Below are 21,954 nucleotides of genomic sequence, written 5' to 3' on the forward strand. Positions count from 1 at the left end.
AATCGATACTCGTTCCTTCCACTTTGAATACGTCAATTCTCATCCGTTACTTGAGATTCGATACGTAAGATACGTCATTTCTCATCCGTAACTTCCATCCGATAAGGGCAATAAAGCCAAGGCAAGCTCATATTTGCGTATCTAAAGGCTTGGTGTGGAGTTTTGGGGAGAGGGCCTGGGTTTCGGGAGATGAAACAAGCCTACTTTTACAGCTAAGTGATTAGGACTTGATCGACAAATATTGCTCTCAAAACATGCATTTTTGAGGTAAACTAGAAAAACACTACTTTTGACCCATAGTGATCCGCACTTTTTTCATTGGAAATCGAGTTTCCTTAGGGAAAAAGGACTTGCTAACTTTTGCAGCTATATGAAACGGACTTGCCTACGGCACTTTTGCACCGAAGAAACTAAAAAATAGTCTTTCTCCGCCTAAAAGCAAGGTAGGATTTCTATGAAACAAGTCCGGATAGGTAACTAGGCGGATAGGAAGGATTTCTACGAGCTTCAGTTCATGAATTGAAATATGCATGCATCCCATTCATAAGGAGTAGCTGGCTATCCGTGTGCAACACTCATTTCTTTCTAGGAAGATAAGATCCCGCTCTCAGGCATTGGAGCTGCTGGAATATGATACGAAAATACAGATTGATGTTTCTGCTTCTCCTCTCTCGGGAATAGTTTACCGACCGGGCCACCTGTAAATTCTTTAGTTAAAACAGGCCTCAGGATTAGTCATCCTAGTATCAAAAATCATCTATTTTGCTTTCCGAAGGTAGACAGCAGCGTTGATTCTCCGATTATACGATGGCAACATGTGTGAAGTCTAGTACCAGATAAATTTCTATGTATGGCGAGAAGTCCAACTGTCAAGCATGGCACGATTCCAGAATCATCGCTTGGCTGCTGCTTAGATGAGATGAAACCTGAGTTGACTTCTCTGTTTTAGTACCGGCCAGGCCTGCTTCTTAAGTGAACTCATCCATTCCCGTGTTAGTACAGAAGGAGGCGATATCGTGTCAATTCCCTAAATAAAACCGTCTTTTCCAATGATTTAGGGCCCATACCCCAATAATGATGACGAAGAGGTCTTCCTGCTTCAAAAATAGGGCTTCCTGACCCGAGAAAAGAGTGCACATGGAAGTAGTTCCGCTCAATTCTCCAATACGACTTTGGGTGTGACCCCAACCCCACCAAATGGTGATCCTCGAGACCAAAGAGAATTGAACGAGAGAGAAGGAAATCATCCACAGAGAATCGGAGTATCCAGCCTAGTGATAGTTAGAAAGAGTTGGCCAATACAGAATCTCATGCGCCTCTCATTGATGAACCCCTTTTTCCTTTATCCTCTATTGGTGGCTGATTGATTGAGCGCCAGTCTCACTCATTCTTTATGAGCGGAAGCCATGCACCTATCACCTATAACCGGAGAAGTACTATACGGCACGGCACCTTCGGCGAGGACTCAACTCAACAGAGAATGATTTGACAAACATTGATCCATGCTTGGCCTTAGCCTGAGCTCAACTCTGAAAAAGAAAAGAGGAGAATCTCTCTAGCTTGTGGAATCACTACCCTGGATGCTTAGATAGCTCGAGAAAGTGCGCCACTTCTCCCTTAGAGCCCATCTATCTAAACGGGTATAAAAACAGAGAAATAGGCTCTTTAAGTGAAGTGAGAACAGAACTCGATCTTTGCTAGGCGTGAGAAGAAGATATCGGTCCTTTGGCCATCGGGTAAAGAAATCCTTTGAATGGATCAGTGAGTTCCGGCATGATTGCTGGAACGAACAGAATCTACGGGAACGAGATCTTTCTGTTGGCACGATATCTTTCAGGAACTGCGGTAATCCAATCCTTGAGCTAAGGACGAATGCTTGATTTGCAATCTTTCAAGACGATTTTCTTGTAGCAGATGTGGAATCCAGATTGGCATAACGGGTTCTACGTGAAGTCAGCCGTTCGTCATCATTTGAGGGTTCGGGTCGGGATCATGGCCATAAATCGCTACTTTTTCCACTAGAGCGAATAGCATTCTTCGAAACAGGCACAGGACACTAGAGCGAATAGCATTCTTCGAAACAGACACGCACAGGACTTGAAGCAGAATCAGAGAGTGATCCCTTTCCAACAGACTGATCGAATTCCAGTGATACACTACGCCTGGCACTATTCGTCACATTAGTAGTTAAGTTACTCATTTGTTACGAACAAAGAGACGCTAGAGATTCTATGAACTTCAGCTCGATGCCATTCACTAATCTCAATCGTCTTTCTATGGATTTCTGGGCCGATGGGCGATAAACCTTAAAAGTAGCTGCTACGGGCTCTGTGGTGCGTCTCAGAGCCCTTCCCCATGGGGGGTTCCCGTTCTGCTAATCTTGCTATCTTCCCCAGGTTTGCTCGCTTTGATTGGAACAAGAAGTCCGTATTGGTATTTCTTGGTATTGGTAGCAGATGTTCAGCGGTAACAAACAGTAGCTGCAAGTAGATCATCTCTCTTTCTTTCGTACAAGTAGATCGTTGGGATGAGATCTGTAGTCTAAGAATCGGTTCATAGGAAAGCACGCCTTGCAGTTGGCATCGGTAGAAGATTTCCGTCTTATCCCTCGGAGTGGAGCTAGACTCACTTCCTTTGTTCTAGACATTATACGTTACTCACTGAGGAAGAAGGGAGTAAAGTATCTACACTCGTATTGGATCTGGAGATCTGCCTCGGGATGGAAAGGTATCGATCGACCAAGAACTTGTCGAATTTCTTTGACCTCGGAGCCCGTACAAGCTCTTCTTCCACAACCATATGTGACCTCCCCGAGTTTCGAACCCCTCGCCCTCTAAATGTGGATCTCCTCCTCCTCGTTGTTGCCGTGGAGAGACCTCACGTCTAGTTGAAATAGATGCAAGTAAAACTTTCTGACAGCTATGTGAGCACGGACCTTTCCATCATAAGAATAGGGCTCTGGCAATAGATCAAAATCAATAGTCCATTCTGATTCGGAAGATAGGGCTGGGCTGGCAGGTTCTAGTTTGTTCGCACAAGAAAGAGAAAGAAGTGCCAGAGGCAGCACTGGACCAAGTGAAGGTGCCGGATACGTCTCAGCTCAGCTTGAAAGGGAATGTGTTTCTGGGGAATCGTACTTTTGATTCTCAGCTAAAGCCCACCCTTGCCCCCGGAAAGGTTCTCATTCCTCACTGGAGAACACGGCTCCACAACGTATTTGGTAGCGGATACACTTTTCCTTATCTGTTAACGTATACCTTTCCTCTGCCTATGAGCTAGCTAAAGATCCATCGTTATCCTTTCCGGCAATGGAGGCGGAATCAATGGTCATGTCAGGTTTCAGATTCAAAGAGAGATGTCAAGCAAGCGCCGAATCTGAGTACTCAACTTGCCCGACCCGCCTCTTCCACTATACCTCGTCTTTCAAAGAGCAGCAGCCCTGCAAGCCTAATAGAACCTTGTTTCCCTATTACTTACTTTTGCTTTGAGCGTCGCACTCCAGTGGCTTTCTTTCCTATGGCTTGGATGGGGGTCCTCAACAAGATCTATATCGGTGTCATTATTTACTTATTTTGACGATAGATGATGATAGAGAGCAGACTGGCTCTGAGGAAGAATATCTTAAGTAGTTGAATCTGCTCTGCTAGGTTAAATTGTATGATTTGAATGTAGGAGGACTGCTGCTGGTGACACAATTTCTTTTGGGTCTGAAGAATGAACTCAGAGCTGCAGTGGAAGTGTAGGTGCCTAACTCAATTAGTGAAGCTGCATCTTTTGCTCAATCAAGTGCGGGAAGGAGTTTTGGAGAGAGGCAGGCACTACATGAACAAGAAGGACATTAACTAGAATTAGAAGTCGGCTGCCCCGCAGCAGCAAGGCTATGTCTTAGTCAAAGTTCGACAGGGGCAAAATAGTTGCTGTCCTAATAGAAGTTCATGTCGATCCAGCCAAGCCAGTGCCATCATTAGAAAGTCCGGCCATTTTAGTTTCAGCTAGTTCAAGTTAGGGCAAGGAGGAAAGGAAGAGATTAATGCAAGGATGTAAAGAATGAGGTGCTAGAACAGACTGGCCCGCAGGCTTCCAACCTGACACCACTTTGCTACTTTTCGAAAGAGGAAGAGAAGTTGCTTGTACGAGACTGCGCCTCCCGGCTGGAAACTCCAATGGCATTTTCGGTAAATGAAAGCAAAGCGAAGCTTTACGACCAAGGAGAGATAAGCATATTTTATGAATGATAGAAGGAGTGCTCCCCGAGCACAGGCTCGCTTGGAAGGATAGAGCGCCGCAAGACAAGATGGCATATTGAAGGGAAGGCTATGAAAAGAATTCTGGTCTCTCGAACGCCTGGCATACTAATACGAGCCACATACTTGAATACTAGTGACATATTGGAGGAAAGGAGATTATTGGAATACTATAGGGAGTTACGCCCATAAGAACTGCTGGCTGTAAACGCGACTTGCTCTGCTCCTCCTAAAACCCTTTTCGATAGTAAGATAGATATAGATCTAAAGGGCCTAGAAGGGCAAGCATGGACCGAATAATACACATACTCTGTCTAGATAGACGATTTCTTCTTTCATTTCCACTGAAATAAAAGCACTTTCTTTCAAGCTTATTTGCTTGAAAAAGAGCAAAGCAATTCCAACATAAACTGACACTTTAGGATCCTCTAAGCCTTTCTATAGACCCGTATGGTACTAAAAACAAAAAACTAGCACTACTAACACAGGCTGAAGAGGATGACCTCAAAAAAGAATACAATTAAAGATGTGGCCTTCCCTCCAAGCACATATATGGATATGGAGCACTCTTTTCCACCCTAAAAAAGAATAGCCAGAGATGGCTTTCTTTCCATATCAATAGGTAGCCTTCCTTGCCTATGGCTACTTTCAATGAAAAGGTCAAAAAAGAACTTTATGTAATAGGCTCACTTCATTAATGCTTTCAAACTCGATTGTAAACTATTCCCACCTAAAAGATAAGCTTACTACTTCAAATAGTTAGATGGAAAGAAAGCCATATTTTCCATCTTATTTATATATTCCATTCCAGCCATTGACAGCAGCTCACTCTTTTTGAACTGCACTTTGAAAGCCAAACCCAAGAAAGACCATATCAACTACTCTCCAAATAGCAGGATAAATCGCAGAATTCAAATGGAAGACAGAAAGAGAAGGCAATTCAAACCTAATGGCCAAACGAATCCAAGACAGAAATACTTATAGCCAGAAAAGAATAACAAGAGAACGAAAACAACTCCATATTCTACTGGCCTGCCTCTTTGATCTACTATCCAACTGCCATGGAAGCACCACTGTTCACCCTAGGCTCACATTCTGGCACTTCGTTTGCTGTGTACTGAAAGGACTTGCTTGTCTTTTGACTCGGGCAAAAACCGCAGGAGTGAATTGACTCGTAATTATACAAACAAATGACCCAGCTGGCCTTCTCCTATCCGGGGAATCATCGGGACATGCTTCACTTAAAGTGATTATACCACATAGTTTAGGGAAGCGAAACCATAGTTCGGGTTAGTTCACGCTAGATTATTGAAGCTTGTAACACCTGTTAGAACACATTAGGAAAGCGCAAAAGATTTCTATTTGGAGTTCGCTAGTTTAGTTGCTCGATCGCTGCCATCCGCATTGGGCTAATTCAAATCCTATGCTCCATGCTCTTGCGGGTTTGCTCCATTTGAACTTGTCCACACTGGCATAACCAGTATCTCCCCGGAACTAAGAGGCATGGATACCCATCTTTATCGATTCAAAGAAATGAATAAGTATCAGCGAGGCGGGGAATACGGGCCCGGTAGAGATAGGGATGATCGGCAAGCGCTACGAGCGGGGCCGATGTTTCATGTTGTGGGTGGCCCTCGGATTGTTCAGCGTGCCCATGCGGATCCCTACCAATGTCCTAGACTACAAGTTCGACAAACTTCCGGCTTGGGTCAGGATACAAAGTTACCCGGGATGGGCTTGCCCTCTGGATCACGCTGGGTCCTTGCTTGTTCCAACGTCATGCTAGGAATGTATCACGTGCCCATGCAAACCAAAGGAAAGTAGATACAACTATTACAGATCCTAGTCCTATTTCCCATCAGAACATAAGGGAGTGGGCTTCCTTTGTAACAACTCTGTTCTGGTCGTGGCTCACCTCACTGGACCAACGCTTCTGGTCGGAAGCTGGTCGATTGCCTGGTCGGCAACCGGCACAACACCTTTGCCAGTGGTATTTCTGTTGGTTTTCGTACTATGCGCAATGAAAGTTTCCAAAAAAGGAGATCTCTAAAAACAGCGTTCTACGGGGAGAATGTGATTTTTGTATACTTTGACCCCATACTGGCATGAAACTGATCGGAAAAAGGACCTCAAAAACACCCATTTATTAGGGGAATGTGAAAATTGATGGTTTTCGCCCATACTGGCATGAAAATTTCTCTTTTATTGAGCTCAAAAACAGGCAGAGGGAGATCAGAAAAAGTGTCAAATCCAATAGAACAGAGAATGATGGCTCAAACAGAACAGCTTACTTCCTCTATCCGAGTTGGCAATCAATATCAAGATCAGAGCCCGAGAGCAATGAAACAACAAGTCCACCGTCCCTTCACCAGCCAAAGAAAGGAGAAGACTAAGCAGCTCAATAGGGTCTCGAGTACGACTATAGTACCAAAGCTTGGTGCTTCTACCAGTCAAGCAATTACCATGGGTGGATATTCAATAGAAAGCCTACTTGAGTAGGTCAAACAGCGGGGATCTCTCAGTTCCAATGGCTGGATCTCAGAATCGCGTAGATGGGTAGAAGTAATGGGCAAACGCACCTAAGTTAGAGATTTCAACTACTACGGTAGTGATGGGGTGCCTGTTTACCTAAGTAGGCCTAGTTCTTTCTATAATGAGCATTCGCGTCCGGGGACTTTGATCCAACTTCAGCCGATGGGGAAACGGCAAGGGATGCACCGGTATCTGGACACGTGATGGACCCAGTAGTAAATATTCCTTTGTGGAAGGCTTTGGTTATACCTGGGTGGCAAAGCGAAGTTTCTGGTGGGTAGGTGTCAAAAACAACCATCTGCAAGGAAGCACGCCCGTATCAGTCCTTTAATCGGAGACTAGACTAGCGTTAGGAAGGACAGAGGAGACAGACATAATTTACATTAGAAAAAAGGACTTTTTGAGGTTTGAGTGAGGATAATTGTCTTAAATTTCGGAGAATCGGCTGAAAAAACGCGGAATTGTCTTCGCCTTTGTAAGCGAAAATGTCTAGTAAAGCCTATCTCGCTTTTAGCCTTCATGGTGAATGGCCCACCCTTTCTTTGAACCTTGTCAATGATCGAACGAACTTACATATATGAACTGAGTGCCATTTGATGAGTAAGATCGAACAAGGAGAGGGATATGGAAAGGATGAAGTAATGAAAGAGGAAGTCATTGCTAGTAGTAACGACTTGTCACGATCCATTGGTTCATATAGAATCCATGTCCTGGGTCTATCAAAAAACATTCTTTTCGCTAAGCGTATATAATAAAATAGAGTGAAAGGGTCCACCCCGAAACCAAGGGGGTACTAACTAACAGCTGAGTCCTCTCCGAACCGCAGGAGATAGTTGCCCATCATACGGCTCACCAACTTCACTTGCCCCTAAGGGGGGCTCGCTCCGGGCAGGTTCGGATCACTTACTATACACGGCCCTACGAAGGGGTTAGGAGCGTTTTCAAGATGATTCTTTCTTTGTCGAGACGAAAAAGGAACCCATCTTTTCGATTGAAAAATGTGAGTCTGTTTTGCCCACTTTATCCATCCCCCTCTATCAAAATGATCAAAAAGGCATTTCAAATGCTTCTTATTCCCGTGTTTGATCTTATCCATCTCTGCCCCGCTTCCATGTGGGAAGAGACCCCTGTAGAGAATGAAGAGGAGCCAAGGATCTTACTCTCAATAGTGCTTCGATAGGCTCCACTCTCTCCCCTGAATAAGTCAGGCTCCGTTAGCCTGGGCTGAGATGGGGATAACAAGTCGACGATTGAAGCCCCCAACATTCTGCCAGACACTGGATAGGGGTAAGCTCTGTAAATGTGTAGAGCCAAGTGTGGTGTAGTAGTAGGCACTTCTAGGCCCCTTCCCGGCTACTGGATCACTGCAGTGCTTCGGGTACTACGGACCCTCTGCCATCCATTGTAGCAAAGCCGTTTCATGAGCGGGGGGGGGCTAAGCGCAGTTCTTTGAATCAATGGTTTCATGAAATCAAAATCGATTCTTTTTTAGATATCTGGATAGATGGATGGATCTATCTTTCTATTCAGATATCTTTTGCAATCAGCCCCAAATCCTTGATTTGGCCAGGAAACAAAGCACTGCTTTGGGCCCAGGAAGCGAAGGGAATGAGCTCGGCTACTTCTCCCCCACACTTCTTTATTTCTCCGTGCCCCTTCCGCATGCGCTTCGCGCGCCATTGGCGCTTTGCTCTCCTCTTATTTCTTCATTGGAGGGTTCCGCTGGACTTCGCCGTTCTTTCCCAACGAAAATGGAGAGGGCTGTATCACATCGAGATGTCGATTCGTTTTCCACCCCAAATGAGATGGGGAATTAGTCACCTCTGTCCCTTCATCTTTTTGAAAGGAATCAAGGCCCGGCCCGGCTCGCGTCGTTCCAACAACCAACAGGGAGCACCTCAGTATACGATCGCGCGCAGTAACTGGGAGTCCTATTACACCTAAGGCCAACTTCCATTCACCAAACCCAGGTTCATCTCGTGTAGTGATTGTGGACTCGTACAAGGATATGGAGTCGACGGTTGATGTATCAGACTCGACCCTGTCTTTCGTAGCATGCATTCCCATCTGTGTTGCAACTGATTCGGTAAGCTACGTGTCCGATGCACGGAAAACTGCCTTCGGTCTCCCAACCTTACTCATGGCAACCTTCCGGCCGCCCAACGACCTATAATGCTAGTCACTACTCCCACTGGGGCTAGGAAGTAAGCCCCACAACCCAAAGCGGCGAAGAACAAATAGAATTTGCTACAAAAGCTCGCTAACGGGGGTATTCCTGCGTATGAGAACATTGTAATGGAGATGGTCATAGCCGAAATAGGATTTGTTTTGGCTAGAGCGCCCAAATCCGCTATATATTTGACACGGGTTTGCCGTAACGCTGGAACTATGGCGAATGCATCTATCGTCATTGATGCATAAATAAATATACCAATTAGTAGTGATTGAATTCCTTCTATGGTTCCACATGAGAAACCAGTACTAATATAACCTACATGTCCAATCGAACTATGAGCTAGAGGTCTTTTGACTTTCGTTTGGGCCATGGCGGCCAGTGCTCCTAAGATCATAGAAGCAATGCTGCAGAAAAAGAAGATTTGTTGTAATGTACCCCCATAGGAAGCAACAATAGAAACACGTGACATATTTGCAGAAATAGAGATTTTAGGCGCAATAGAAAGGAATGCTGTCACCGGGGTGGGTGAACCCTCATAGATATCAGGTGCCCACATATATATAGTCAAAAGAGAGATTGAGTCCGAGGGAGAGGGGGGTTTTCTTGGGGCTCGAGAGATTGAATAGATAGGGCCCCACAAGTTGTTAATTCGCCGCTGGGGAATTCACACAAAAGGGAAGGACTTATTCTCAACGAAAAAAGTGCTCTCTGAACTGAACGTGAAAGTTGTTTTCCATCAGACGGCTGTTCACGTAACTCCACTCTCGGCTTGGATTATATATCCATTTGGTCCTCTCTCGGCCATTCCACACGCTGCCTAGAAGAGACGTGGTTATCTGAAGTGGATTCTCTCTTTTGTAGTAGATGCCGAACCTGCTGCTCAGTGGTCGGGCGCAGCAGCTACATGGACCCCTTTCTTTATGTTGTTGCCAGTGCTTTCCCGGGCCAAGCCAGAATTCTTTATTAGAACGTCGGCAGGCAAATCCCGAAGGAAGGCTGCTATCCCCTCGGCCTTCTTCCTTTTCGATGAAAAACAAATCGACATCTCAATCTCTGAAAGCGTTTTCCTTACCCAGCTAATATCCCCCCCTTCGTCGAGCCTTTCCTTTAGTGGTAAGGGATATGCACCTTATCTGAACGTCGGCAGGCATTCCGGAATTCTCCTTTTTTGGCCCCGGGTGAACATAGGCTCAAACATGATTGGAGGGGTCCTAGCTACGCCATGTGTTCAATAAAAAAAAGCAAGCCTCTGGGAAGCTGCAGGGATTACAAAAATAGGGTGCTTTCCTGTGTTGCACTGAAAAAAGGACAAAGGAGAAGGTGCTCTTCGACTTTCTTTCTTCCTCCCGCGCCCGCCTAAGCCCAGCCCGCGTTAGAGGGGAAGATTAGCAAAGCAGAAAAAGACAGAGGGAGGGGGAGCTGCATCTTATTCTCTTCGCGGGAACTTCAGGATCGGAGAAGCATTCGGAAGGGGCGAGGCCTTCATTTCGTTGGCAGGAGCAGAAACGATCCAATCCATTCGGGGCTTCGGGGAACCCAAAAACGAACTCTGTTTACTTTTTTCATAGATATATGATATATATAGGAATAATATATACATCCCTTTACTTGAGATGTCTATGTATCTATTTTGGAATCATCTCCCGATTCTCTTTTTTTTCTAATGCGCACTGCTCTTTCTCTCTAAATTGCATCAAAGAAAATAGAGAGAGAGAGAGAGAGCAGATGGATCCTATCCCCTATAACGAACACTCATTCCTATCTATTGATAGAAAAGAAAGATCTTCGTCACGGACTTTTTCTTTGTTCATTTTTTTTAGATTGGAGGAATTCCTCATATCCAAGGCAGCTCCCCACAAACACCCCACCCATATGACTATGCCCCCTTTTGAATCAACAGTATAGATTGGGCTTCATAGCTACTTTCATTCTAAAGACGAATATTAGTCAATAGGCAGGCTTCTTTCAGTAGCAAACATATTCATTTTCACCGGGCTCCGCGCACCTTTGGTACTTCTGGAGGGCAAGCTGTTTTATAGTGACTTCTTTCTTAGGGTAGGGCGACGAATACTTCCAATTCCGGAAAGGTCATTGGGTCGCCTTTGGAAGCTAAAGAGAAAGTTGTAGAAAGCCGGGAGAAAAAGAAAAGCTTGCTCGAAATGGCCTATACCCTAACCCTCGGAAGCGAAGACGCAAAGCGTCACTTTTCTCAAAAGGAAGGAGTTTTTCTGACTGAATCCATCCATAAAGCCGCCAAGGAAACGAAGTTCGTTCCCTTTCATCAAGTGGGTAAGGTAGGCAAACCACTTAAGCTTTGCCTTAGACTGACGGAACAAAGCTAAGAAGTAGGCTGAATGGAAAAATGAAAGGGACAAGGGCGGTCGTCGCTTGGCGCGAAGGCTGCTAGTTCGGTATGGTACTAAAGGTCCTCGGACTTCCAGGCGGTTTTTCTTTTGGGCTGCTGTGAACCCTTGGATCTCGCCAATACAGCCTCCTATGGTTTTCGTTACCGAGATATCTTTTCTTTTTTCCCAGGGATTTTTTGGGTAATCAGCTCCCATGCTGCAAACAGTCAAATCAGAACCTTGTCGCTCTTCTTTCCTCGTGGGCAGGAAGCACACCAGCAGCGTGCATTGCATGATTCCACTGTGTTTTTTGCACTTGACTGGGTGGACAGTTGACCGGAAGATAACTTCGATTCGCCCGGCCAGCAGGCGGGCGGCGTCCTTATCTTGTGTGACAACACTACAGAGCGAGTAGCTCTTCTAGTCGGGTAGCTGTGTGACAACACTCCTGAGAAAGCGGCGCTTTTGTGTAACATGCTATGGTCTCAACGCCCTTACGAGGTAGTGATGAGTTTCACGCGCTCTAAGCCCGGCCCGCGCGCAGTTAGGAGGATTGGCCGCTAACTGAGCGGTACCACCCACCCTACCCTACTACCTATAGGGGGCCGTCCGTCCTACAGCCGCTCGAAAAGGAACTGCAGTAATCTTGAATAGGAATCCTACAGCGATAAAAAGAATCCCCATAAAAATACCACTAGATCGAGCACCAGTGATTTCGTATCCGGTCAAAATCTTGGCTAATTGATCGAAGTGGGTAGCTCCAGTAGACCCATAGATCATGGAACAAATAGGGTGGGTAGGCCCAACCACCACACTACACGTATAGACGCGAACCCCCCTCCTTACCGTACGTGCGACTATCACCGCATACGGCTCGCACAAAGACTCCAAAATCCATCCCGAGCTTTTTATTCCACCTCTCCCTCCTCTCCAATCCTCGATCAAATTAGCCTTCCCCAGCAAGAAAACGTATCCGCTTTAGCAACAAAGCGCTCATCCCTTGCTTGTTCTTGAGCGCGCAAGGCGCTCAAGATGGTGATTCTTGCTTAAAAAAGGGCTAAAGCACTCCAGCTTCGAAGCTAGAGTTTGCAACTTCAAAACTACAGGTTTTAGCCCTCCTGCTAGGTGGGCGCTTCCTTCGTCTATCGTATGTCTCGCTTGGCTTCGTCCCGAACCAAGGAGGCATGATGGCGGGCGCGTGCGTGTGCCGACTGCAGAGACTACAAGCCGACGCCAGAAGCGACTCGCTTCTATTCTCGATTGGATATAGATGGGGAATCTCTATAGATCGTCTTTTTTCAACAACCTGTCTAAAACGCATACGAGAAAATTGCACTTCACGGCACGGCAAAAAAAAGAGCTTCGCTCGGTTGGCCCTCCTAGGCTTCCGCCTACTTTCTCTTCTCTTAAGTCTACAACAAGTGGGAGAGGCAGGATTCGAACCTACGTAGAAAACCTTCAACAGATTTACAGTCTGTCGCTTTTGACCGCTCGGCCACTCTCCCCTTCCCGGGGATACACCCTCCTCAAACAAAGGGTTCCTGAATAAGAAGGATGGCGGCCTTCGTTCTTAAGTTAAGAAGAGCAGATGGAACTATTAGATTTGCTAGCGTTCCGGGAGAATAAATAAGGTCATTTAGTAAGTTCATAACAATCCATTTATGTAATGCAAGGGGCAAAGCTTCTACGACAGCTTCCCCCTCATTACCATCGCCGGCCTTCCCCAGCTCCCCTCCTTTGTCGCTTCTGGCTAAGCATCTTTCGGCGGAGGAAAGGAGGCGACTAGTCGCTTCTGGCGAAGCAGCGAGTTCATGAGCAAGTGAATGAACGAGCAGCGAGTGAAGTGCAACAGTCGTAAGTAAGGCTCGCCATGTTCCTAAAAGGAGTGACCATCTTTTCTTCCCTTCTACTGACACTGAGAGAGCAGCAAGCATAGGCAATAGTTTCCGTAGGGGTGGGGCGCAAGCAAGCGTTTTCAGGCTCCGCTAGCTAGCGTACTCTTCTGCTATCAATGAAACCGAAAGAAAAAACCAGTGCCCTTTCGTATAGATCAAGACGCAGTACTTTTTCTTTACTTCTTCCATACTAGGAAGAATGGAAGGAAATCCTTCGATAACACTTCTTCCTTATTTGAAGAAATGATATCCGACGCCCGTGGAAACTCTTTCATTTCAAAAAAGTTCTTCTTCTTAAGAAGCAAATAGCATTTCCTATTGATTTGTCCCCTGGACTAGACCTATGTAGATTCGGAATTATCCGTCGCTACGCTTTTCCCAAGTACTAGCAAAATCGAAATAGTGAAATTCTTGGGTCATCTCAATGGGTTCAGAAACCACACGTTTCTCTGGATCATCATAGCGTACTTCCACATATCCACTCAGAGGAAAGTCTTTTCGTAATGGATGACCCTCGAAACCATAATCTGTTGATATACGGCGTAAATCCGGATGATTGATGGAAGAAACACTAGACATATCCCATACTTCTCGCTCCCACCGGCCGGCTGATGGAAATAGACTGACTACCGGAGATATTCGTGTTACTTCATCTGCACTTGTTTGTACACGAATGCGTGAGTTATACCGAGTACTCAGTAAATTATGGACAACTTCAAATCTTCGTTTTCGAGAGGGATGATCCACTCCGCAAATATCGATGGAAACTTGAACCCTTGTATAGGTATGCCATTTTAGAAAGCACAACAATGGAAATGGGTAGTCAGTATTGGTATAAGATCTATTCCCATGTTCCGATCTTTTCATTTTATGTACCCATTTCTTGGGTAAAATCTCCCAACTATATTGGAAAATGGATTGGTTATCCATAAATGAAAATAAAGAAAGCTTTATTTTGGTTCCGCTTCTTGCTCTAAGCAGAAAGACTTGTCGGAAATCGCCGGTTGGGTTGGTCCGACCAAGAAAGGCATGGGAGTGGAGAGGCAGAAGTGAAAGACTAGCTACCAATAAAGATCCAAAACTGCAGACACACTTTTTAGAGTTATGTATCCAGGATCGGCTGCATGCTCTAGTGTTGAATCGGGTATAGAACCCAGGATGCTTGGTTACAATTCCGAATCCGCTAAACCATCGCTCGGGGAAAAGTATTATACAGAGCATTAGTACTTATTCTGATCCTTTCCTTATATTTAGATTCTAGTAGTTTATTTCAGTCATATTCGTATCCTTACTACGGTTTTTTTAGGGTAACAAATAAAAGTATGCAGGTTCTATTTTATTGTTCCGAGACATATGATGATAGCATTGAGAATGAGAAATCTTTGCAAAATGCACGCATTATTAAGGAGTTCTGGAACGATTACTACGCTAAGCTGTTGGATATTGACAAAACGAAAAAGACTTCTAATGTTGATATGTATCAGGATGATGTTAGAAAGTTGTTGATTAATGAAAATAAGAATCAAAATGGTGTGTTTTCCGATACTGAATTAATAGATTTACAGAATCAAATTGCAAATTGCACAATGAAGTTCGATGAGGATAATCTATTTAAAGTAACTCCTAACATAGTAAAGTTCTTGATTAATAAAGATCAGCCTAATGCTAAGCAATATCTAAAGGGTTGCCTAGCAAGTAGCTTACCTATGCTTAAGATGTTTGGTATCTATACGCTTGAGGCTATCATGATTCATGTACTAGGCTTGGTATTCAACACTCTTCAGGAATCATCCGCAGTTAGGGAAGCTAGATTTATAAATCAACTTAATTCAACTGTACGAGAACAAGCAAGGTTTCTACAATACAAAGCACCAGGTAGTGGTAAGGTGGAAGCAGTACTCACTAGTAAGGTAGAATCAGTTAAGGATGTTGTTCAGCCCAAAGGTGCTAGCAAAAAAGAGAAAAAGAAAAAAATGCAGTGTCATTATGATATCGGGAAATACTTGCTCCAATTCATGATTGAAAGAAATGTTCTACATATATCAACAGATAGGGGAGTAACAAAAGAAGATCCGGTGCTGTTTCTTAAGAAAGGTCAAGGGTATATAGAGAATTCTTGTTATGTTATGTGCAATTTGAACATAAATCTGCTCCCTATCAAACTCAATCTTCCGATGCTTTGCAAACCCTTGGATTGGCAACCAGCAGAGAGGGGGTCTGATCCTGATACATTATCGGATCTGATAGGAGGTTACTTATGCAAACCGATGGGGGATATCTAGAATCACTTTCGGCTATTAACTTCCCATGACTTAAACCACTTCTATATAAAGTTACATAAAAAAGAATACAAGCAGATGTGTGATATTTTGAATGGGCTTCAGTCTCAAGCGTTTGAAATAAACAAAAGGCTCTTGAGATTTCTGGAAAAGAATCGTCAATGTTTAGTTGAGTGTGGGCTTCTTTTACCAAATGCTCTGGCTCGCGTGAATCCGACAGAAGCCTCAGACATATTGAGGGAGTGCTACTTCAATAACGTCAAAGGTATTAAGAATGCTTGTAGCTATAACATACTATTAAATAAATTATGGAAACAGGTGCAGCAGGCTAGTTATGAAGATTTTTTAATAAGACTTGCGTCAGCATACGAAGGTTATCAATTCTATTTGCCAGCATTCATGGACTTCTGTGGTAGAATCTACCGTTCAGGTGTATTGCATTTTCATGAGCGTGATTTGTCAAAAAGTTTGTTACTCTTTTCTGCCGATCATCCTCAACCTCAAGCACAAAACCACCTGTCGGAAAAAAAGAATCTCATTCAACACTTAGCATGTGCTGCAGTCTTTAAGTATCCAAAGTTCTCGAACTTAGATGATGCCCTTAAATGGTATAACGAACACCAGACTGAAATGTTTACTTCGGACGAAAGTTTCATTCAATTTGCTGCGCAAGCTAGTGATCCATTTTTTTTCATAGCCAAGATCCTTTCTCAGGATGAAGGAGTGAGTAATTATCATCAGGTTCCAGTGACCCAAGATGCGAGTGCGAGTGCATATCAAATTATGAGTTATCTCTTGCTTAACTTAGAAATGGGTTCCAGTGACCCAAGACAGTCAAATCCAAGATGTGTACATGTGCTTGCGGGATGAGCTTAATAAATTGTTTTTACCAGATTGAATAATGTTAGTAGTAGTAATTAGAAGAAAAAACTCATAGATTCTATGTTAACCAGAAAGTTCGTCAAAGGATTGTTTATGCCATCTCCACAGGGGTCCGTCCGGTTCTTCCTCAAATGGGTTGCCTCAATCTTTATCAAAGTTTTGGTATCTAGCTTATCCAGCTACAGTATAGTATACTCCTTCCTTGCTCGATAGAGCTCTTTGAATCCGCTTCAACTAAATGCGTAAAATAGAGTAATTTCTTCAAAAGCCAGTTTCTTTCGAGAAGGCAGGAGGCCCATAGCGAGTTACAATAGTGCCAGTTCTTGTACGGAAGGCCGTAATTCCGGTAACCTCTACTGCTCTAAGAATGATCCGGGCTAGCCGGGCACATCACATCAAAGTTAGGTCATTTGTCAAAAACATGGCAAATAGCTCAGTTGGTTTGGTAAGGGAGCTATTCTCTCACTTAAACCACTCCCATATTAGGTATTCTATCTCGTCTTAAAGTTCCCCCGCATTACCCATAACTTACCACCTGTATCTCCGGAACTCAAATCGCAAAATGACAATGCTTTCGATAGTCTGTACTAAATTACTTTGTACGAATGCACATCTCGGCCGTCGGGTAGCTGATCACCATTTCAAAGTCTATATCCGTGGTTCAAGAAATGGAATTGCTATTCTCGATTCAGACAAGACACTGATTTGTTTACGAAATGATCTTCATTTTATAGGATCTCCCAATCGTCAAAAAGGCCGTTACTTCTTTTTAAAGACCAGTCATTTATTTATTTATGAGATAACGGAAGAAATGGCGAGCTATTTAAGAAGCTATTTAAGAAATGTGAATTCTCATTGTTTCGATGATTCTCGATGGAAGATCGGGGCGTTTTTGACCAATTCTTTTGCAAATAAAAAAAATTCCGTTCAAGAAAGAAGAAGATCAATTTTGGGTTGAACCAACAACCTGATTGTGTGCTTATTCTGAATGCAGATAGAAAGTCTTCGGTCATACTGGAAGCTGATCGATCAGAAATACCTATTCCATCCTTAGTTGATTCTATGATCCCATGGGAATCCTATAAAAGAATCACTTATCCCATCCCAGCAAATGATCCTATACAGTTCGTATATCTATTTCGTCATTCGATCATGAAAACAGTGATTCTTGAACAGAATGCGATTAGTAGAGAAGCGCAATCTCTCAGAGTCACTTTGAGTACGGGGAAGTCCTCAGGAGGGATGAGATCCGCCTGCTACTCCACCTCTTCTTCTTCCCCAATAGACGAAGAAGAAAATAGGGCCATGGCGCTATTGGAGATGCGCAAAAAATATCAATCGAGAGATGGCACTGACGCTGACGCTAACGCTCGCAAGGCGGTTTTGCAGGCAATTTCACAAAATAGTTTTTTTTCGTTGAGCTCATACCCCGGTTTGGGCCGATTGACTCTGAGAGCGATCGAGGGGTCGCGGGCTCACACCTTGCTTTTGTGCATAGAATCGAAGAGATCCTAGAATTTCATGGAAAGAGCAGCGGCTCTCTGAAAGACCTCATTGATCTGAAATTGGATTTGGAAGACGCCTCTAAAAGAGAGGAGATTCTACTTCCATATTTTTCCTCCAAAAAAGAGGCAAAGTCCTAGCGTGATACAAAAAGAAATAATGGGCAAGGGCGGGGAATGATAGGTTCATAGATGTGGAGTAATTAGTTCTTCATTTGAAGAGTTAGTTGGCTGGCCTACCGGCCCGTGGATGTAGAGAGGTTGCCCCCACCATCCTCTTGAACTGCGAAATCAAAGCGATTCCTGTTGATGGAGGAAAGGCTAATTTCGTTTGATCCGATCTTCCTATGCCAGTTCGAGTCTAGCCAGTCGCTATCATCTGTTGCCCTAACTTTTTCTATTAGCTCATCTTGTCCATAGTGATATTTTGGAGAAGGAGCAATTACCGGAGTGAGAAAGGTAGAAAGAAGCAATCACGAAAGCTAGTGCTAGTTGTGGCTTTTTGTACTAATCTTGTTTGTTCGGTAGCTCGCATCAGCAGCTTTAAAAGGAATAGAAAATGAGGCTCTTTCCACCACACCAGGGGCGGGCATTACGCTCAAGTAGGGGAAGTCAATTTGACTGCTGCTCGAGAACCTGTTTGAACAAGAAGAAGTAGCATGGCTCCAGGGGGGCAGAGCCAATTGGCTACGACATGGTGACCGAAATACAATTTTTTTCCACCACTTTGCAATTGCAAGAAAAAAGAGGAATCTGATCAAGTACTTGATGAGCGATACTGGAGATCGAATAGAAGGTAATGACTTACTCGATGCATATATTTAGGGCTATTTCTCTCATCTGTTTAATACGCAATTATCTTTGATAAGAAGGGTTCTCTTGTGTTCCAGGGTTGATTAAGCGTCTGGTGGAACATGGATACATTGTGTGAGGCCAAATTGCCTGACGAATTGATGAATATGGCTCAATATAGACTGGTCCAGGTATACCGGTCAGTCTTGAGCCACCAGGATAGCCTTCCACATATCCTGTCCCTCCCTTGAGGGGTAACTCTTTTCTAACCTTAGAATCCTGAACCAATTTGCTCCAAAGACTCTGTCATTGAAAGGAGTCCATAGGTTGATAAAATAGGTTTTCATGAAAACCACACGTAGATAGAAAAGGTAAGAGTTACACGTGCCAGAAGCGAGGAATACTGCTCGGAAGCCCGATTGAACATGTCCTCATTCACTGCTATCTCCATATATTGGATGCCAAGCTTGAAAGGGTAATGGTCCGAGAGGATGGGGCCGTAGTCTTCTATTACGCACGCTACACAGACGATATGGTCTTCGGCTTACCGAGAGGGGATAAGTCCACGCGAGTCACCCAGGGTCTCAAAAAGGTCTTAGCTAGAGTCCTTAGGGAGCTCCTACAGGGCTTCACTTCTACTGAAATTTCCAGAAAACAACCAGGGAGGCTACAAATTATCGGCTTGCCCCTGTCTCTGAAAAGTGAAGGTCAGCTCCACGTGGGTATTCCATCCAAACGATGGGAGAAGAGGATGACACTTCTTCGTATTGAAAACCGGAGACGAAGGGAAAGAGGTTTGATTGGAACATGTTCTACAAGAACTCCAGTGTAGAACACGCCCGTATCTATTCTATGGGCTGGCTTCAGGCCAACCCTACTGCTGAAGTAGAAAGCATCATTTTCCGGTTTTTCCAACACTTGATCAGGAACCGGGCGCAGAAATTCCTTGAAGAGAAGGGGATGCCTACAACCAATGCCTAAATAAATGCATATGTCGAAAAGTGCAACTACTAATAGATTCAGTAAAGGAAGGCCCGGAACGGGCTGAGCTACTGCCTGAAATAGAAGAGGACGACTAGAGTAGAGGAGCCTAATTCCAATCCAAACAATTGACGAGGGAGTCTAATTCCTTTTCCGTTCTTGATTGTTTTAATTGCACTTTCTTCATTGGAGGGTTGCATGGAAAGTGCGATAGTTACGGCGCTTGGAGTATACGGATTGAATTCTTCCTTATTCTATAGGTCTTTCTGGGCGGCGAGGCGGAAAAAAGGTGTAGAGAGGGAGAAGGTACATAAAAAACGATTTCTAAGGTAGAAAAGAGGCATCCACCAGTCATTGAGAACAGCTAATCCCGGAATTAGCAGGCCGGTATGCAAAGAGAATTCGGTACTGAATCCACGAGGCCAGGTGAAGAAAAGTCCAATATAGGTGGATTACCTTTTTCTGAATGATAAGTCTCTGGGACTGACTGAACTGAATGTATAGCGTCAAAATAAGAAGCACGGTAGTCGAAGATGTACCTTGTGGGGTGGGGTACGAGTAGACCAGACCAATGATGAAAAGCATAGATACGAGCATGGCCTCCCTATCTCAAAAGCAGGCCGCCAAGGGTTCTCGCATGAAGCATTTCGCACTCATAAATAAGTAGTTATCACAAATTTAGAAACATGCTCTGATTTCTCTTATCGAATTTCATTCATATTTTCCAGTATTCGGAGTTGCTTGGGAAAAGGTCTAGTCAGGTTCGGTTCTATTCGGAGTTTTGGGTTGATCGGAAAAAAACACCCTAATTAAGACTTTTGTATAGTTTGTGTCAACCTGAGTTTGGTTAAGTGCCCGCCCGCCTAGATAGATACATAAGTGTCAGTTTGAATGAAGTCAAGTGTAAACCGTGTCAACAACAAGAAATTGAAGTGTAAATCTGGATGGTTTGAAGTGGAAACCTTAACATACAAAAGTGTCTACCTCATTAGAAAAGCAAGTATCTACCGGCGATATATTCATTCGAGTATCAACCGGCGTCAACCAGTTGTCAAACTCCAAATATTTCGTTCGTAGGGGCATGAAGAAGTTGCTAAACCGGTTGTAAAGTGGCTCTGATAAAAACCATCATTTGCTTTATTTTTTACTTTTCATCTAGTAACGTGCATGAATGGATATGGTGGGTAAGATTTGAAAACATTTGACATCAACCGGGCTCTACTTTGCTTTTACTTTACTTCACTTGCCAGGTCATTGTTGTCGATATTGAGGTGAGGACTCTCTCTTTATTCTCGTTTTATTTATCACTAAATGATCTAACAAATGCATGATTTGATTACTAAATATTGAGTCATTGAACGAATATTCGAGTAAATTCACCTTTTTCTATGAAAGCAAGGATTGGGCTGGGTTGCTTATTCGTCATCACGGAGCAACCCGGTACCTTTTCTTAGGCGAGCGACTGAGACGAGAGCTTTTAATTATGCCGTTTTGGTCAAATCCCAGGGCTCTTTCTGATTTGATTAAATACTTCTATGTTGTATGATAATAGAAAGTCAAGATCTCACTCGCTTTTTCTGCTTTTCTCGGTTGTTGCCTTTTTCCACATCGATTGCTATAGGAGTTCCATCCTCAACCTATGTATGCTCAAAGAACTGGATCACGGAACTCTCAGCCCTTCGCCCCAAGGCTACGAAAACGTTTCTACTCCCTTTCTCTTCCCAACGTCATATCTTTCTTCGACAAGAAGGAAAGATCACTCTCTATCTAAATGATAGAACCACTGGCACGGTACCTTTCACATTGGTAAGTCAAATCCTGGTGAAGACATCACGAGCAATGACACGACGACAACATCTCCACTTCGTAGCCCATCGGTCTTCATTCATTGAAGCTAGGGCATTGACTGACTTTCAGCGATCGCTATAAGAAAGACAAAAAAAGTTCTCCTAAACCTGTTCCTTTCCGTTACTACTACTTGGAATTGGAAGTCTAGGAGCAGGACTAACCTTTTTCTTTCATTTAAATAAAGTCGAGATGTAGCTTTCTCCATCTCAATAAATTATTCCACCTCCATTCATTGGAGAACAAAGCGTTATCTGATTACATCCTTGCTTCAAACTCAACCGAAAGTTTCAAAAATAGATGTGGAAGAGGCAAAGGGAAGAGCGGGGTTACCGACTGTTTCTCAGAGCCGGACGAAACATCTATCTCTATTTACAATACCCCCAAGAAAACTTTGTCGAAAAAGGTTGTCATCGTAATAGGGATTGCACCTCAACATGGCAGCCCTCAATTCTGCCAATTGTGTGTGACTTGTACTCTT

The 21,954-nt window shown here is 44.0% G+C and overlaps 2 protein-coding genes, 1 non-coding gene and 1 pseudogene across 3 annotated transcripts; 1 reads left to right on the forward strand and 3 right to left on the reverse strand.

Moving 5' to 3' along the window:
- Positions 1 to 8,914: 8,914 nt before the first annotated feature.
- Positions 8,915 to 12,150, reverse strand: LOC119295820 (NADH-ubiquinone oxidoreductase chain 2-like). The gene is made up of 2 exons (XM_037574272.1): positions 11,924 to 12,150; positions 8,915 to 9,510 (listed from the first exon to the last, which is right to left on the reverse strand). Exons 1-2 carry the CDS (start codon positions 12,075 to 12,077, stop codon positions 8,915 to 8,917), a joined length of 750 nt encoding a protein of 249 aa, XP_037430169.1. The 5' UTR covers positions 12,078 to 12,150.
- A 569-nt stretch (positions 12,151 to 12,719) lies between these two features.
- On the reverse strand, positions 12,720 to 12,802 carry TRNAY-GUA. Its single transcript has one exon. It is a non-coding gene; the product is annotated as a tRNA-Tyr (tRNA).
- Positions 12,803 to 13,549: 747 nt separating this feature from the next.
- On the reverse strand, positions 13,550 to 14,428 carry LOC119293551 (NADH dehydrogenase [ubiquinone] iron-sulfur protein 3-like). The gene has a single exon (XM_037571999.1). It carries the CDS (start codon positions 14,411 to 14,413, stop codon positions 13,550 to 13,552), a length of 864 nt encoding a protein of 287 aa, XP_037427896.1. The 5' UTR covers positions 14,414 to 14,428.
- A 1,968-nt stretch (positions 14,429 to 16,396) lies between these two features.
- Positions 16,397 to 18,050, forward strand: LOC119293552 (annotated as a pseudogene).
- The last annotated feature ends 3,904 nt before the right edge of the window (positions 18,051 to 21,954 follow it).

The sequence above is a fragment of the Triticum dicoccoides genome, chromosome 4B, assembly GCF_002162155.2.
Source record: "Triticum dicoccoides isolate Atlit2015 ecotype Zavitan chromosome 4B, WEW_v2.0, whole genome shotgun sequence".
In the NCBI taxonomy this organism is placed as follows: domain Eukaryota; kingdom Viridiplantae; phylum Streptophyta; class Magnoliopsida; order Poales; family Poaceae; genus Triticum; species Triticum dicoccoides.

Excerpts from the sequence above, each read along its gene's own strand:
- LOC119295820 (XM_037574272.1), bottom strand. The coding sequence starts at position 12,077 with ATGATCTATGGGTCTACTGGAGCTACCCACTTCGATCAATTAGCCAAG. Across the intron at positions 9,511-11,923 it reads GATTACTGCAGTTCCTTTTC|ATATGTGGGCACCTGATATC; the intron begins GAGCGGCTGTAG and ends TTTTGACTATAT.
- LOC119293551 (XM_037571999.1), bottom strand. The coding sequence starts at position 14,413 with ATGCTCTGTATAATACTTTTCCCCGAGCGATGGTTTAGCGGATTCGGA.